Source organism: Laetiporus sulphureus, assembly GCF_001632365.1.
Source record: "Laetiporus sulphureus 93-53 unplaced genomic scaffold LAESUscaffold_90, whole genome shotgun sequence".
Classification (NCBI taxonomy): domain Eukaryota; kingdom Fungi; phylum Basidiomycota; class Agaricomycetes; order Polyporales; family Laetiporaceae; genus Laetiporus; species Laetiporus sulphureus.
Window position 1 is genome coordinate 58,157 of NW_024468599.1, and position 17,586 is coordinate 75,742.

Here is a 17,586-nt window from a genome sequence, read left to right on the forward strand (position 1 = left end):
TGAGAAAGCGGAGTACATGAAGGACAAATCGAGACGATTCTAGGCTACGTGGCTTTCCCATTCGCAGCCAGGAAGGTCTTCAAGAACTGGAGATGATCGCTAATGCGGGTCACCTCCACAACCAGTCATGCATGCTCCTGAGTATAGATCTTGATCAATAGGGCATTGGGAATGGCCAGCCCACGAACCTCACTAAGAATCCTCTTAGTCTCTGCAAGCGATTTGGCATCTGCAATCGTGAAAGGGATAAAGTCAGTATTGCAGCCTTTGTGATCAAGAAGACGAAAAGCTTACTAGAGGGAGGCTAGACAAATGAGCACTTGAGGTGCGACACTCAGCAGTGAATGCAAGCCTGCCCACTGTGGTCAGAAGGCATGATCATGCAGTCCCTGTCCACCAAGCACTTGAAGCACTGGTGGCTGGAATGTAAGCAACGAGCGGAATATGAAGAAAGCGACCAGGCGCACCTTGGTATGCGGCCATGGCTTGCCGAAGCTCAGAAACGCGATCTGCACACACTTTGGGAGAGCGTGGATGGCGATGTAGTACTCGTGCAGTGTATCTGACTCAGAAGACTTGATGGTGACCATGGACGACATCATACTCATGACAGATGCAGAACGCAACTGCACCCTCGGAGTCACTGCAACAACTTCAGGTTCATGCTTGACCACATCCTGAAGAATTTCTGCCATAGCAAGAGACATGGCAGAAGGAGGAGGAACATGTCAGCTATCATAGTCTATCCACCAGCAGCCAATCAGAATGGTCTGCCCAGGGAATGTACGGTCGCACCGATCCATGAAAATGTCGTTCACCATGTACGCCATTAAAAAGTGATCACAAATATGGTTGTGACCTTCAGGAAACTTGGCAAAATTGTCACAGTCTGCAGCCTCGATGATCTCTCGCATAATCTCAGTCATCGCAGCAGGAGAACATATCGGGGCAGCAGTCCCAACAGCATTGGAATAACCTCTCAGGGAGGAAGGGACCACTGCTGAGATCCAATCGAAGTCAGGGCTCGTGTTCAGCATGAGCCAGTCATACACTGAATTGACCTCATGCAGCAAACTCTTGGCACAGTCTGGATAGTCACAGGTCATGCGTAACTGGAAGGCCGCAGCATTGACTGGCAGAAGGCAGATCGCAACACAGAATACTCACCTCATAAGTGAAAAATGACATGGCCCAGCCCTGCCAGACCAAAGCATGAGCATCAGGAGTGGGCGATGTGAACACAAGATTATCCAGGTGCTGCAGTAGTGAAATGCAAGCACCGTCAATGGGGTAGACACTGCGAGCTCAAGCACCGAGGCTGAAGACACCGTCGACATGGGACATAGCAGTGAAGGACCGGGGAACTGACAGCGAGGGCATGCTATCTAAAGTACACAAGCCCGATGGACCGAGGATGATCCAAATCTCAGAATGGGGGAGGTGATATGCACCGAGATATTCTGTGATCAGAAAAACACCAGAAACTGTGTCCGACTATGGCACAATCGGATAGCGGGTCACTGCAATTCGAAAAGACAAACACTGAGCCAAAACAGTCCAGAGTGGGTGAAGAAGACTTTACTGACAGCCTGAGGAAACAGAACTGTGTGAAGGGGTCAGAAGGTGAAACATGAGGTGTGGAAATGATGAGCAAGCCATGAGAAAGCGTAGCTGATTACGAGATGCAGTGCGAGAAGTGGAACATGACCAATTAGGCAACTCAGAAATGAGCAAGTGTGCTAATGGAACAAAAGATAGGGTAACGGACCGACGGACCCTGACAGGGCCGGACTTCCAGTTCCCTGACTGTATGATATAGAGAGGGGACAGGGACGAGCTTTGCGACAGGTTTGTCAATGGATCAGAAACACAATGTATGATCGGAAACGTGTTTCAGCAACTCAGCTGGCTCATTTCTGATCCACTATATAATCTACACTGTACATAGGAATAATAAGAGAGTTTTACATGGAGTTTCCCCATGCAGCAGTGCTCAGTTCTCATCTTGTCTACGCTAGGACGTTGTGCCTGACTATGTCTACGTCTATTGCGATCACGTTCTACATCTCTGGGATTCTCGACACCAAGAAAGGCAGCACTCTCAGCAGTGGCCTCTAGCTCAACTCAGGTTTCAGCCAGATAAGTCATGTTATCGTGTTCTCGTATCTCACGCCATTGCATTTTGCTCACACGCCACCAGTCACGAGTCTCAAACCAGGATTCCGTAGCCTCGCTAGTGCTCAGGAGTTCATTGTCAGTGCTCATTCCCATTCGGAGATGCCCAGTGGTTCATTGGTGACACTCGTTCCAGTCAGAAGTGCTCAGGGCTTCGTCGTCGGCACTTATCCCAGCTCGAAGACAGTTAGGGATTGCTCATTGGCGCTTGACCCAGTTTGGAGGCAGTTAGGGATTGCTTGTCAGTGCTTGACCAGCACTTTTCAGATATAGAAGGTCCTCGTGCCCCAGCCCAGACCTTCAGCCACCACAGTTCACGAGTACGGAAGTCACCAATCGCATTCTACACTCACACACCCCCACATTCCAGCTTTTGACTGTTTCCTGGTCAGAGGCATCCATACAGTCGAGTCTGACACTCACCGATCCAGAACCTTTGACAATCTGACTCCGTTTCAAGCATCACAGCTGAATGACTCATGGCTGCCCATCACTGCATTATCATCTGAAGTTTCCTGCGACTGTAGCCCAAAGGGACTGCAGATGGACAGAGCCCCAGTTCACCTTCCACCAGTAGGGGTTTGATTAGGAGTGCTGCTCATGGCCAGGACACGGTTGAGCATATCAGCGGGAGCAGAGGCTGATGCCGGTGCTGGGACAGGTGCATCACCAGAAATAAGTGGAACTCCTCCATTGTGTGATGTTGGATCAGGATTGGGTACAGGTGGTGAAATAGGGGCAGGATGAGCAGCTGCGATGGAGACAGTAGGCTCCTGACCATAGATGTCAGTGGGTTCACAGGTGCAGTGACCCTTTACCTCCTCAAAGACCACATTGTGTGACCTAATGATCCCTCCCCTTGGACCAGCAGTGGGATCCCACAAGTAAAAGTTTGCATTGTCAGTATAACCCACGAGGATACAGCGGCGTGACTTAGGATTGAGCTTGGTCCGAGTGTCATCGGTAAGTCTGGCTCATGCTACTGAACCAAATGCATGCAGGTGCACTACGTTGGGCACACATCCATGACAATGTTCATATGAAGTGCAGCCTTTCTGCCTTGCGGAGGGAGTAAGCGACTTCAAGTAGACAGCGATATGGAAAGCCTTCACCCACAAATGGTTCAGGATGCCTGCATTATACAGCATAGTGTGAGCATGGTCAGCGAGGGTGCGATGGTTATGCTCACTTACACCATTCTCCTGGGGTGTATAGGGCACAGTCAGTTCTGCAACAATTCCGTTGTCCTGGGAGTAAGCTGCCCATGCTCCATTATTGAACTCAGTGCCATTGTCAAAGTGGACGCGGCGCAGCTTGCAACCTGTCTGTCGCTCAGCCACATGATGGAAAGCCTGAAAAGGGTGTAATGTTTCATCCATTGACTTGGTGGTGAGTGGGTATACCATGGTATAGGACGATACCCCATCATCGATTGTCAAAAGGTATCGAGCACCACCTAGCGAAGCAATGGGAAATGGTCCCATCAAATCCACATAGACTCATTCAAGGAGCTCCATCTCGACTTCAGATGCACAAAATGGTGCACGGGTTTGCTTGCCCTTAAGACAATCCTCACACTTCCCAGCAGGACGGTCGCCCTTCATGATCATACCTGACACCACATTGGACCGTGCCATCGTTTGTACAGTCTGTTCACTAATATGACCCAGTCTGTGATGCCAAGTTGCGATGTCAGCCACAGAACTGTGGCCATCAACCGCTAGTGCATGATGATCATAAGTAAGGTACGCGCGAGGGAGATTTGACAAGGTAGTGAAGTCGACCTTAGTGAACTCCACCTCATACAGGTCACCCGATGTCAAGATGCAGGTGAACATTGTCTTCCCTGCTTTGCCCATCACGTTCATCATCCCCGCTGCATCAGAGAATGAATATTTAGCATGGTCAAGGCATGGCATCGATATCAGATTTGCCATGAGATCGGGAGTATGGATGGTGTTCTGAAATATAATGATGGATGTACATCCATCTATCATCATCTTGATGGCAACATTGCCTACTCCTACGATGCTAAAGAACCTTTCTTGGCTCCATTTCCCAGCATCAGAGTAAGCGGCATATAGTTGATGAAACTTGCACGATCCACAAAGCAGTGGTGAGTAGCACCAGTGTCAGCATAGGCCCTCAGGGTTCCATGGCTGATGGGCTCGACGTGTGGTAGATTGATAAGGTGGGCGCTGGCCAGGAATATATGATAATCATATTCTGATACATGCCCATCACTCGTGTTTGCGGAACATGCAGTCGCTGTCATAAGGTGAGCTTGTGGCAGAATTTGAGGACTAGATGCAGTAGCCCCAGATTTTACTGCCGTCGATATCACTGCAGCCTGTTTGGCTGCCAACGCTTTCACCGTAGGTGAGCCCTTCTTAGGGATAGGCTTTGTCCACCCTGCTGGCTGCTGACCCTCTCGTCCTCTGCCTTCACAGAAACAATTGGCTTGCAGATGGCCCTTTGCACCGCACAGGCACCACTCACATATCTGTATAGGTTTTGCACGTGTCACGAACACACTGGTGGTTTGCGATGCAACTTGGTCTGTTCCCATCAGGTTAAGCGGGTTACCGGCCTGTATGCGGTCATTCTCAAAGACAGCAAGAATTGACTCCATGACAACATCTGGGTCAGTTTGCAAGAGGAGTGATGTACATGTGGATTGGAGCGATGGAAGGTTTGACATTGAGTTGCATATGATGATTGCGAACCTAGCAGCATCGAACATAGATCCCAGGTCATGTGTGGCATGCCAACGACGGTGATGTTCTATGAAATGATCCTGGAGGTCAGTCCCTTCAGTACACATGCACACTTTGAGGTAATCCTCAGCATTCGTGATCGTCAATGCCGTTTTGTGCTCCCACTTCTGCACTAAGGCAGTCCATACTTTGTGAGCTGTTTTCCCCTCATCCTCGACTCTGGTCCGATGAAGTCGATGATGTTCAAGGTGGTAATAGCCTTCGCAAACTCATCATGCTTGTCCCACAACTGCTGCTCTGCCCTGGCAAGTGCGACGTTGCCTGGGTCTGCACCTGGTGGAGCTGGAGGTGGTCACGTAAGCGTTCCAGTGAGATGCGCATATAGGCTACAAATACGAGTGATGGTGATGATCTTTCCCTTCCAGTCGAACCAATTGGCTTTGCCATGCTGTTGGCTCTTTGGAAGGATGGGCATTTTCACGTCGGTTGTGGCCGCCATGATGGAATGCTAATACGACGAATATTGATGCAAATACTTCGGATATTGATGATTGGTCTCGAATATTGAGGAGTCGATATCGATGTGATGTCTTGTACAGCTATATGCACCTTTCGGGGCTCATAACCTGTTACGAATACAAGGCTAATCTCAGCTGCGCTGTACACTGACGTACTCGACTATATTGCTGAACTGTACATGTTGCGAATACAAGGCTAATCTACTCAATTACAGTCAGCCTAATGTCCCATAAATGAATGCAGTCATGTCCGATACTCACCTCAGCTGTGTCGTACACTGACGTACTTGACTGAGGTGTTCACTACGAGAAATGTGTCATTATATAGGTACGCGACAATCACGTGACTGCGCTGTCAAACTAAGGCTCCAACTATTTATACTATTTACACTCCTGAGGTGTAAATAAGTAGTATATAGTAAATAATCATCTATATGTCATATAAAGAGTTTATATAAAGTTTATATAGTTTTTTTGGTCTCATCTTTTGATGGAGTTTTACTCATCTGTGAGCAGCCTGTGTGATTGTTGAGGCTTTGAAGGACCTGTTTGCATCAGCAAGCACATGACAGTGAGCAGAAAATAAACATTCAATGTCAACACTTGCACCAGAAATGACAAGGAAATCTTATGTTATATAAGAAATGACAAGAAACTCATGTTCTAAGCCTATATGATGATCAACTGTCAGTGGTGGCTTCTGTCAAACACTATGACTTTCAATTGGCTCACTGTTGTGCTGTCAAATCTAGCAATTGTGCACTCAATAGCCCTATATCATCATAAAACTATTTATACTATATATACATCTATTTACTATGTACAGGCCCAACTGTAAATAAACAGATATAGTAAACAGTTAAAACTATGTAACATAGTAAATAGATAGAAATGTTGGAGCCTTATGTCAAACCTGTCAGTCCATCTCCTCCCCATTCTCCCCATAGCTCCGAAGCGGTCTCCTTCCAACAAGATGGCCTCTCGTGCACGGGTTGACGAATGGTTGAAGAAGGGACTAGACATGTAGCGGTATGAATAGTCGATGGGCCGCCGGCTTTAGTGTGACCGTCAACGACCTCCTGCCCACCCGCTGACCTAGGAGGGGTAGGAGCTTGCGAGATTTCCTTGAAGGGGCATGGTTTTTGTCTTGGACATTTTGTATTACTCTGTACTGATTCTATCTCTAGCTACATTAATCTCCTGTCAGCACAGTCACCGTCTATGGCATTTCAGTCTTGCATGAGTGGCAATGTTACGGATCCATCGGGGGCAAGCAACATCATCACGGCCAACATTTCGATACCAGGCGGGTCTGTGTCAACACCAGTACAGGTGCAAGTGGAGCATTCTACCGGCTGAGTCGTGTCGGTCAAAGTGAAAAATTACACAGGTTCACATTGCTGTGTCTACAGGCTGATGCCGGTTGCTAGACTTTGGGCGACCGGTTCCAGGTTGACGGGCGCTTACAGGTGTACGAAGCCATACAAACAATGTCTTTCGACCAATCCGCCAGAATCTGCTCAGTTGCTGTTCCTGAAGCGGGCTTCGCACTTTATTGGTGACCCAGAACGCGTGCGAGGAGTTTCTACCTCGACGACAGCGACATTCTCCACGACCACGTTGACGAAATCTGCAGTGATAGACGGTCGCTGCATCTGTGCTCTATTTCGGGACAGCCACTGAAGCGGCGCAGGTTAGGATGGTCTGTGCGACGCTCCGCCGTGGCTCTGCTGGCCGCGCTGGTCGTGACAGGCTTGAGTATCGTCTTTATTGTGTTCGAGTAAGACACTGTTTGAAGTATCTGGTCACCATGTTCTTACACCCATTCGCAAATTTGAGGAATTGGCTCGAGCTGCAAGGTATGATCAAAGTGGGTGTGATTTCGCTTGCATTCATATGGCATTTCGGTGATCGACACGGATCGTGGACGATCGAAGATAAGGTGACATTGTGAAGGTCCGCCATGTTTTCCATTCCTCTGACAGATGTCATGGCTCACAAATTCGAACAACAACCAGAAGCGCGTCTTCTGCAACACTGACACCTCTCTCCCAACAAGTGTACTTCGGACAGGCCGCAGCTATGCTTTTGTACCCGTTCCTCTCTGCATTCATTCTGCTACTCAGCACGGCTGATGCTGTCACCGTCTATGACCAGTTCCCTTTATCAGCGTCAGCAGCGAGTAGCACTGTAGGGGATAGTATCCCTGCTGCCACGTACACTGCGGCAGCAGCTTACGATCCTACTGTTCTTAACCCTCCACCTATACCTGACCCCCCACCGTCTACTCAGTTTGTGTTACAGCTCCATAATGATGCCGGTGACGTACAGGGGCTCTCTACACCTCTGAGTGGCGCCTTGCTCGGGTTCTCCATTGAGATGTCTGTGGCCGACCAAGTTCGTGAGTACTTCTACAACTCTACGACGGGCAGGTTGTCTCTGTTGGTAGAGACGCTTCATGCCAGCAATGCTCATATATGACCGACCTTACCTTTACATCTATCATATCTCATATTTACAATCTCTCATCGGATTTCCTGACCTTCATCCACAGTCGGTCCCAATGGGTAAGTTCTCAACAGCTTGCGTGACATTGCACTATTTAGAAGAAGCCTGATCTCTGGTCATTGACAGCACACATCTGCAAGTGCCATTCTTGAACCTGATGGCGCTCATAACTGAACGCGCAGGCCGCGTTCACGTTCGTGTAGGAGGCAACTCCCAGGAGAATGCAATGCTCATCTCGGATCTTCCAAATGGCAAATCGATCACAAAACAGAGTGTGGATGGAGGCAACCCCGTACGTCAGAAGTTGCCTATAAGCATGCGAGACTAACTTCAACTATTGGAAGACGGATACACCGGCCCTTTTATATACCCTTGAGATCCTCTATATGCTCTCAAACATCTCAGGCCTTGTCAATACGAAGTGGTATCTCGGCGTGCCACTGAATGATAGCTCCAACCTTCATCTTGCCATCGCAGAATACGGTGAGCGTATTTTGGGCGACAACCTCATAGGACTGCAGATTGGCAATGAGCCCGATCTCTATGCCCGGTATGCACTAGTCTTCCACTTCATGAACCATATGCATGTTGACATTGAAGTGATGACAGCCACAGCCACCGCCCGGCTACCTATAGTCCATACGACTACTTCAGCGAGTTTGGACAGGTCGTTCAGGCGATGCAAGCAGATGCCAATACGCCGGTCACCAACAACCTGCTGGCTCTGAGCGTAGCTACTGGAGACTGGACCCCGGAGGGTATGGCAGCCGCTGTTCGCATTTTCTCACCTCTGCAACGACTGATACGTGCATGTCAGATGTTTGGAACACGAATTTCATCCCGGCATATATGAACAATCTTGCGGCATTGACCGTAGAGCAGCGAGTATCCTTCTTTTCAGGTGTATGACATTTCGGATAACGAATGGTCCCCGCTACCCAGCTATCCAAACGACAACTGTGCCGCACTATATCCAGGTTTCGGTCCCCCTCAAGACCCTCAGTCGGTCTTCCCGAGCTACCTCACTCATGCCTCTTGCAAGAGCATCGTCGCACCGTATCTGAACTCGTCTGCGATCGCGCTTGCTGCGGGCAAGCCGTTCGTAATGTTCGAGACGAACACCGCATCGTGCGGAGGATTTCCCGGAATTAGCGACAGTTTCGGCGTGGCTCTGTGGGTGGTGGACTACGCGCTGCAGATGGGTGCGAGTGATTTCTCGCACGCGTTGTTGCACGTGGGTGGACAGGACGTGTACTACAACGTACGTCGTGAATGCCATTCTTCAGTCCATGGCACGGCCTCATATATCTGATCACAGCCATTCACCCGTGAGTCTCCATTTCCCAATTCCTCATTCACGATCATGATAGCCATCGTTCCCTGGTAGCGCCACTAACCAACCAGTCCAAGATCCACCAATGGACCATCGGCCCCATCTTCTATTCCGTTCTCGCAGTCGCCGAGACGCTTGGCTCCTCGAACCACTCGCAGATCATCGATCTCGCTTCAAACGGTGACAACGACTATACGCCGGGCTACGCGGTCTACGAGAATGGGACGCTCATGTGGCTGGCGCTGATCAACTTCATGACGGACCCATCCGGCGCCAATGATTACACTGTGACCATCTCCGTCGGTGGAAACGCGCTCGGGCAGCCGAGCACGACTCCATCTCAGATCAGGCTGAAGTGAGTTGTGTGAGCATGGTCATCGTTGCTGTCAGCTCTGATCATGATGATGGATGATTCATCTTGTAGATATCTCTTGGCCCCATCTGTCGGCGAGAAATTCAATATAACTTGGGCTGGCCAGGTTGGTCTTGCATTTAGGTCCGCGGTCAAAACGACGCTCACCATTGTGCATGTCTAGACTTTCGGCGGTCAGTTCGAGTCAGACGGATGTCTGCGCAGTGCGGAGACAACGCAAACCGTAGACTGCGACACCGCCAACAATACCTGCCAAGTCACGGTACCAGCACCTGGCTTCGCGCTCGTCTTCCTCTCCGACGGCACGTTCGAGGAGTCCACGCCTACAAGCACGCATACATTTGCCACGACGGTCACAGCCGTCGGGGAACAGAAATACAGCACGACTGTTGATCCGAGCACATTGCAGACCTCGAACGGACACAAGGGGGCGGATGGCGGCCATGGCAGCACTAGCAAAGGGAAGCACAGCGGGGCCACAGCTGCGGGTATATACCCGAGTGTTGTGCTGCTTTTGGCGATGCTGGCTGGTGTGGGGGTGCTGATCAGAGCAGTGGGAAATGGATGGTCTTGAAGTTGACATTCCCGCTTCTATCGTGGAGCTATCAGTATATTCAAGGACTTCACGATACATACTCACTCCGGGGAGGGACATTTCCATCTAGCATGTCACATCGTTCTGTGGTAACTAGCATTGTTTATGATGTACCAATATATCCAAGTTGAGCTTCCTCCGTAGATCTGAGAATAGATCGTATAAATAAGGTGGACTCGATGAGAACGAGAGCAGGGAACCAAATGAGTTGGGTGGACATAGTACGGTTTTGAGTGAGAAGCAAAACATCTAGAACGACGGAAGCGCGATTATCCGTTGAGGCAGAATGTCAGATGGAGTTGAAAAAGACGATGCCAGCGCCATGATTTGCAATACGCGACAGAAGATATCTGTTCTCAGGGCATGATACCATCATCTGGACCAAGTACTCAGGAACTTAAAGTGAAAGACACACGAAATTAGTTCGAATTTGGATCCGTGATTCATCCACCGAAATAGGTGTCAGGAATTGCATTGAATGTGCGTGGCTCGACATCTGTTATCTGTGTCTATGTAACATCAGCAGGGACTACGGATCACATGGGACATAGCACAAACATTATACAGACAACGATCAACCCGAACTGCAACGTTGATCGAAAGCAACCCAGAAAGCCCCATTGATTTACATCAACCGAAATGCGAAGAATGCTCGACCCTTGTCACCGCTGTTCCCAAGCAGCTGGCTTCTTCCACCGTCTATTGAACCATGTTTTCAGCACCTGTGTCACCTGCGAAGTCAAGCTCTCCTTCATGGCATCGTCATTGATGCAAAGCAGAGCCACGTGGGGCGTTCGCTCGATATGTGCGACGACTTGCGCCGCTCCCTGGGTGCTCGAGACGCGTTCGAAGAGCGACAGTGTATTGCCTGTAGCACGTTGGAAAGCCCACATTAATCAATGTTACTGTGACGTCCGGGCGTTGGCACGTACCTATCACATAGCGATAGCGCTGTAGGAGCTGCAGCACCCACTGTCTTGCATTCAGCTCTCGCTTCATGCCCATAACAGCACATAGGGAGAAGTCGCCGTCTTCCCAGTTCGCGACTAGGGGGAGATAGGGCACTTCTCGCTCGCCATCCTCATTGTTCATTGGTGGAAGGACACGATCGGCAGCAGGAAGGAAAGCCGACAAGCCATGGCTGCCGCTTGCTTTTGTTAGCGCCAGAATAACCGAGTAACGTTCAATCTGTCTGTTCAAATGAGCGACAGGAAGGACACGTACCGCAGTCTCCACAGGCCTCATTGCGGAACGCGATATCCGTAAAGATCTCGCTTGCACGTCGCTGTTCGCCTTCAGATTCCGGATGCTCCATCGCGAAACACTTCTCGTAGGATATCCTGCACCTGGGCAGATGCCCCTCGTTGATCTCCGGGGCAAATGACACCCATTCTGGCCGGCCATAGGCACCTAGACCAGCGTGTGCGTAACCGTCGAGAGATGCTATGTAATCTCGTTAGTAGGGGGAAAACCTTCAATCAAGCAAAGATACACATACAGAATGAATACGAGGTCAAGCTCGGCAGCGGACATCTGTAACAGGACCCTCTCGACCCTATCCCTCGTGAGCGTATCCCGGTGGCTAGTCTCCACGAGAAAATCGCTCTCCCCCCAGGTGCCACCGATTTCCTCCCAAGCGCACCGAGCCTCCGCTTCGCCCCAGGTCCCATTGAGCGCGCCGACCCGTCCAACGACCCAGCTCCACAGAAGCGCTTCTCGTGCACGCTCGACAATAAAGTGCGCATGCATGAAGAACGCATTCACGTCTCCGTCGCCGTTTGCAGTCTCTCGGAAGGGATGCGTTGCGGAGGCCGCGAACGACTCGGGCCAGATGGTGGCCATCTCGTGTAGGAGAGCGCGAGAGGCGACCTTGGCTTCGTGGGCGACATATGGCCGGTATCGGCGACCGAACCGCTTGCGATTCCGGCCGGGTGTGTGGCACGCCCACCCGCCGTTTCTTCTTCTTGTTTCTCTTCTTATATAGTGGCAGTGGCGAGGGGGTCGCGAAAACCGTCGTCTGCTCGTAGCTGAGCGTAGACTGCGCCTGCGGGTGTCCGTGCACGTCGTCGTCGTCGTCGTCGCTCGCATACTCGTCCTCGCCGTGCTTGGATCTGCTGTGCGATCGCGCGCATCGCCTGCGTCTTTCGTTCCGCGTTACCAAGGGAGCTCAGATGCAAAGAAGGGTTCCGTACAAAGTGTCGCAGGTGCTCAGGGAGCGACGACACCAGCGACTCCTCATCCACCCCCACCCCATCCATGCTGTGGCTCAGATGGCTCAATGTCACTGCCAGCTCTGCCTCGGGCGCGCTCTCCAGCGGCGGCAGCCCATCCGAGCCTTCCTCGTCGTCATAGTACACGCCTGCTCCCGCTGCCGCCGATAATGACAGGTCTACGCCTTTCCCCTTGATCTTCTTTTTCTTTTTCTTCTTCCCATTCGTCGTTGCGCCAGCTGCGGGTAAGGGTGCGGGCGCGGGAGCAGTAGGCGGAGGCGGAGGCGCTGTGGCCTGCGTGATTTTTCGAGGTTTTGCAGCAGGCATGGTGCGTGTGACCAGGGAGACGGCAGTAGCTATGTCCAGATGGTGTATGGTGAACGCAGCACGGAAAAGAATAGGATTCGGCTCGCCGGCGCGCAGAGTCCAAACAGATCAGTCTCGGACTGCAGTGAGAGCAAATGCAGAGATCAATTCGGAGTGGTGTTTTCCGCGCCGCTCGTAAACAAATGAACGGAGTCTCGCAAAGATAGAGCCTGGTATGCACGTCGTGGTGAGGATGGTCTTGTCGGTGTGATGGTCAGTCAGACGAGCTTTGGGCGCTTCCTGAATCCTTGATCAGCTCGGAGCTGCACGCGCCCCTGCCCGCCGCGGAGCAGACGGCAAATCGGAGTGTCCGGGGGTTTTGTGCCACTCGTGCCGAGAGAACAACTGCTCGGCACGAACAACGGACGCCACTCGTGAAATTCCCAGGGTGTGGCACATTGTCGTACATATATAAATGCCAGTAGGCAGACAGCACACTCATCTTTCTCTTTCTCTCCTCTCCACATCGCATATCAAGATCTCCATCGACATGTCGAACACCCAAGATTCGTCACAGGTTGACGTTTTGGCTTCCTTGTTCTCGCAACTCAACATAGGTGGCGCACCCGCTCAAGACCCAGTAACCAAGTTGCTAGCTCAGGTGCAAAAGCAGTTCTCTTATGAAGAAAGCGGCAGGATATTTCTAGACTCTACGTGCTCTCGCATTGAAGATTCAGGCCTCCCGCGCGATAGTTTTCCCCGTGAACTACGGGAAGCTCTGTTCAAGGATGGTGGCGCGGAGAGACTCCAGCCCCTGCCAAATGATCAACTGGACGAGTTGTTGGCAGGGAAGGATATTGCAGCATTTTTTTCCTCTGCCTGCGGTATGTCTGTTCATTTCTCATGTTACTAATACTGAACGATGATCGATATCATCGTAGTACGCGGTGAACTACCGCCTGCCGCGATTGAGACGATGTATGTCAACTCCATCCCTCGTTGTTGGCCCGACACTTACGTTACGATTGTGGTCATTCTATAGAGCCGAGCAGCAAAAGCGGCTGGACAGGGCCTTCCATGAAACGTTCCGCGGACGCTTCGATGAATTGTTTGAGAAGTCCTTGGGTGTTTACGCGGGAATATACGATAAAAGTATATATTACGGTCGCATGATACCCTTCGTTCAAGCTAGCGGAACAGGTAAGACTCGTTTGGCGTGGCAGCTTGGGCTTCGAGTGAGTGCGGTTGTTTTGTCCGTCGTAGGGTCACTGATTGAAGAACATGAACGACAGATGCCTGCGTTCTGTGTTTGTTTCCGAGAGGGCGAACTACCAACTTCAGGATGGCCTCCTCGTGACGTCAGCCGAGAGTTCTTCGATGGGCTCGATGGGCCGTTCACCTTCCTGGTGAGTTCTTCGTATGATACCCCTTGACGTGTGTCGCTCAGTCAGACTTATAGGCGGAGGAGAAGGCGGCTGCCTTTCTCGGTGCGCTCGTGGAGGTTTTGCACCACACAGCACCTGCCGTGCACCACACAGCACCTGCCGATCTGGAGGCCTGGGTCAAAGCCTGGTCTATCGAGGATCCAACCGATCTTGAGAGATCAAGTCGCCACGGTCACTTTGAGGAGGTGAAAAAACTTACTAGAGAGCGGCTGACTAAGTACAAGGAGGAATTGTTTGCCTTGAGATTGAAGCACCACATCACTGCTGCAGCGGAAGCTGATAACAACACCAGAGGTGGAAAATCCGGAACCAGCGTCACCGGCTGGCACGTGGCTTTGTTCACAAGGCTCGCGAAGCCGGCTTTCGATCTACTCGCGGAATCGGTGCACCGTCTAAAACAAAAGAGATTCCTTCTGAGTCTCGACGAGTGTACAGAACTGAACGATCCCGGCCTACTTGTCGGTCCGAAAGGTCCTCAGCGAGAGATGTCACTCATTGCTCTCCAGCGTATCATCAAGGCCGCAGACGAATGCACTTTCCCGCACGATATCGAATTTTGGTATATGCTCTTGGACACGAATTCCTCCGTGTATGAACTCGCTTCTTCCGGGCCAGATGCGTCCTCGTTTCGCTTAGCGAGTGCACTTAAACCCTTGCCTGTGTGGTGTTACGTCGATTTCGACCAAATGCGTCAAGATAACAAGCAAGATGACAAGCAAGATGACAAGCAAGGTGCCAAGCAAGATGACAAGCAAGATGACAAGCAAGGTGCCAAGCAAGATGACAAGCAAGGTTCCAAGCAAGATGACAAGCAAGGTGCCAAGCAAGATGACGAGTTTACAAACGCGGAGGACGCTCTTCTGATCTCCTTCCTTGCAGCATTGGGCCGGCCTGTAAGTAGCGCTTTTTTCCATCTTCGTGAACTGTCACTCACCAAGCCGATATACAGTATTGGTATACCCTTCGCTACTCTCCAGACCTTGTGCGTGCTGCAATTAAGAAGCTAATCTATAACGACAAATTCGATCCAACAAACCGTGAACATGTGTTCGCCGTCTTCGCAAACAGGATCGTGCTGGAACTGAATCATACGATGGAGTCCAGCCGCATCGCTATAAACGCTGTACGCAGTCACATGCGCCTCCTGATCGGTGTCCATGATACGTTCATCACCACCGCCGCGCCTTCGGAACCTATGCTTGCCGTCGCTGCTGCAGAAGTCCTGAACTTGAACCCGCAGACCTACGCCAGGGCGTTGGACACGCTGATGCGACGACTCATCATGGACGGGGTCGTGACTGATCGAGGGCGACAAGGTGAATTATGCACCAGGCTCTTACTCACCCTCGCGCGCGACAAGGCGACGCTTCCGAAGGGAGGAAAGTTTGTGGATTCCACTCGGCGCGCTGTCCGCCCGTTGAGACTGTCAGACTTTCTGAAGACCTTGCTTGGCGACGACCTCGGCGTCAAGCATCAGGAAACGACTGTAGAAGCCACGGTTGGGGAGCCCACGACTCAGAAGCCCAAGGCTAAGAAGACCAAGGCTGCCAAGCCCAAGGCCGCCAAGTCCAAGGTTGACAAGGCTGAGGCTGACAAGGCTGAGGCTGAGCAGCCCAAGGCTGAGAAGGCCAACCCTAAGGATTTTGTCAAAGACGCAGACAAGCTCTGGATCAACTTTACTCACTGGGTCCAAACCTCCGAAGAGCTCAGCGTCATTACTCGCAAGTGGCTTGCTGAGCTGTGGAAGCGGGGTGCCGGCGTACAGTGCACCCATATTCAGGCGTTGTTCGATTCGCTGTTCGTAACATACAGCGGAGACCTCAACGAGCCTTTCGACGAGAGTTTGCTCGGATATGTCATCGTTCAGATCAAAGCGAAAACGAAAGCATCTGCATATAGCCTAGTTGCTGGACTGGCAGGCCCTATCATTGAACGCACTGACAAATCAGGCGCGGTTGTGCGATATAAACCCGAGAACTACGTCGCACTTTTTATGGACTTCGCTACCGAGAGCGCATTCGGACACGCTGGCGGGCCTCGCGTTGCTCTCGAAATTGGGCAACCTGCGAAACAGACGCACGGCGGCTGGATAGGATATCTGGAAAAAGACAAGGAGCCGAAGCGATACTGCCTAAACATTCGGGGGCACGACAGTTCGGTTTACACCGTGATCACCCCGGAATTCAAGGCGCAGTTTGATCTGCTATTCGCACACTCGATTGACACGCGTGGGCCCTTTGAGGAGGCCAAGGACGCCATGGACTCGGCTATAAATCCTATATCGTCGATTCTGCGCAACGACCCTGCATCGTTGAAGGCCGAGAAGAAAGCGGCGAAGGCAGCGGAGAAGGCGAAAGAGAAAGAGGAGGAGGTGGAGGAGGAGGAGGTGGAGGAGGAGGAGGCGGGAGGATCGAGCAGTAAGTGAGTGTGGGCTAATGATTCGATTGTCTGATGATGGCTGCTGCGAATGATGACCCCAGTTAGTCCGTGGAGGACATGATCAGTCTTGTATTCTCGCAATGTAACGTTACTTTGGATTGTGCTATGGATTGTCAGTTGGAATTCATAATCTTTTATTATCTGAGAGCGGACGAGACTCCGAACCATCTTCGTTGATTATCCTCGTCTCCTCAGGCTCTAGAGTTCAACGGTCAACATCGCCGAGCGCTCAGCGCTCAGGCCTCCAGAGCTCCATGCTTTGAGCGTGCGCACGGACGAGTTTGACTTATCACGGAATTGAACGCACGCCATTTCAGACAGGCGGTCCAGCATGTCGCGAGTCGCCATGGCCAAGTGGCGGTGAGAGTCAGGAGTGATCGATCGCGACCGATCGCGATTGTCACACTAGATCATGGCTTTGAATATTGCTACTGTATGTCGTCAGATCTTCCGCTTCTGATGAGGATACGCAGCTGTCGCAACCGATGGTCATGAGGGTCGGCAGCAGACCGGTCACACGTCGCGAGCTCACGTCTTTTTTGACGGACATTGCGAGAATGAGGAGATGTATAGATGGAACGTGTGCCCAGCCTGTGCGCACTGACTTTGTGTGTAATACATGATGTTGTAACTACAGCCCCACCTAAGCTCCCGAATTGATAGGTTCTAGTCCAGATCTAAAAGCTTGTTGGTCAGATGGGACAGGCCAAAAAAACGATTTGTAAGGAAAGAGGGTTCAGCAACTCAATGCATTCAACAAGCAACCGTGCCCATCTCCATTTTTGTACACTAGGAGACTTTGGTGTAGGCAGAAGACATTCTGTCCACCCATCGAATAGGAATTTCATCCGAAACAGCAAGAAATCACGTGTTGCATGTGGAACATCACTCACCACAAAGTAGATGCCTTCATGGATTTACCTGAAGATGAATTTCACTGATGACGAAGAACAGTCAGGTTCACGCA

General features: G+C 51.1%; 5 protein-coding genes across 5 annotated transcripts in view; 2 read left to right on the top strand and 3 right to left on the bottom strand.

The window, feature by feature from the left end:
- Window positions 1-125: 125 nt before the first annotated feature.
- On the bottom strand, window positions 126-707 carry LAESUDRAFT_764857 (uncharacterized protein; the record flags this gene model as incomplete). Its single annotated transcript, XM_040913522.1, has 3 exons — window positions 126-229; window positions 295-304; window positions 468-707. 3 exons carry the CDS (start codon window positions 705-707, stop codon window positions 126-128), a joined length of 354 nt encoding a protein of 117 aa, XP_040757907.1.
- Window positions 708-5,064: 4,357 nt separating this feature from the next.
- LAESUDRAFT_764858 (uncharacterized protein) lies at window positions 5,065-5,391 on the bottom strand (the record flags this gene model as incomplete). The annotated part of the gene is made up of 2 exons (XM_040913523.1): window positions 5,065-5,234; window positions 5,289-5,391. 2 exons carry the CDS (start codon window positions 5,389-5,391, stop codon window positions 5,065-5,067), a joined length of 273 nt encoding a protein of 90 aa, XP_040757908.1.
- Window positions 5,392-7,492: 2,101 nt separating this feature from the next.
- LAESUDRAFT_816672 (glycoside hydrolase family 79 protein) lies at window positions 7,493-10,198 on the top strand (the record flags this gene model as incomplete). Its single annotated transcript, XM_040914798.1, has 11 exons — window positions 7,493-7,811; window positions 7,965-7,977; window positions 8,045-8,210; window positions 8,263-8,468; window positions 8,528-8,676; window positions 8,736-8,799; window positions 8,861-9,179; window positions 9,237-9,246; window positions 9,306-9,606; window positions 9,676-9,730; window positions 9,788-10,198. The coding sequence occupies 11 exons, from the start codon at window positions 7,493-7,495 to the stop codon at window positions 10,196-10,198; spliced, it is 2,013 nt and encodes a 670-aa protein (XP_040757909.1).
- Window positions 10,199-10,881: 683 nt separating this feature from the next.
- Window positions 10,882-12,756, bottom strand: LAESUDRAFT_764860 (uncharacterized protein; the record flags this gene model as incomplete). Its single annotated transcript, XM_040913524.1, has 6 exons — window positions 10,882-11,087; window positions 11,152-11,370; window positions 11,444-11,629; window positions 11,692-12,133; window positions 12,168-12,263; window positions 12,310-12,756. The coding sequence occupies 6 exons, from the start codon at window positions 12,754-12,756 to the stop codon at window positions 10,882-10,884; spliced, it is 1,596 nt and encodes a 531-aa protein (XP_040757910.1).
- Window positions 12,757-13,715: 959 nt separating this feature from the next.
- LAESUDRAFT_709256 (uncharacterized protein) overlaps window positions 13,716-17,586 on the top strand; it is a gene marked incomplete at both ends in the record, with an annotated part of 7,194 nt that continues 3,323 nt past the window's right edge. The window contains 6 exons of the mRNA XM_040906713.1: window positions 13,716-13,970; window positions 14,028-14,141; window positions 14,195-14,870; window positions 15,009-15,073; window positions 15,130-15,666; window positions 15,808-16,333. Of these exons, the coding sequence (XP_040757911.1) occupies window positions 13,716-13,970; window positions 14,028-14,141; window positions 14,195-14,870; window positions 15,009-15,073; window positions 15,130-15,666; window positions 15,808-16,333 (2,173 nt within the window). The remainder of the gene's footprint in view (window positions 13,971-14,027; window positions 14,142-14,194; window positions 14,871-15,008; window positions 15,074-15,129; window positions 15,667-15,807; window positions 16,334-17,586) is intronic.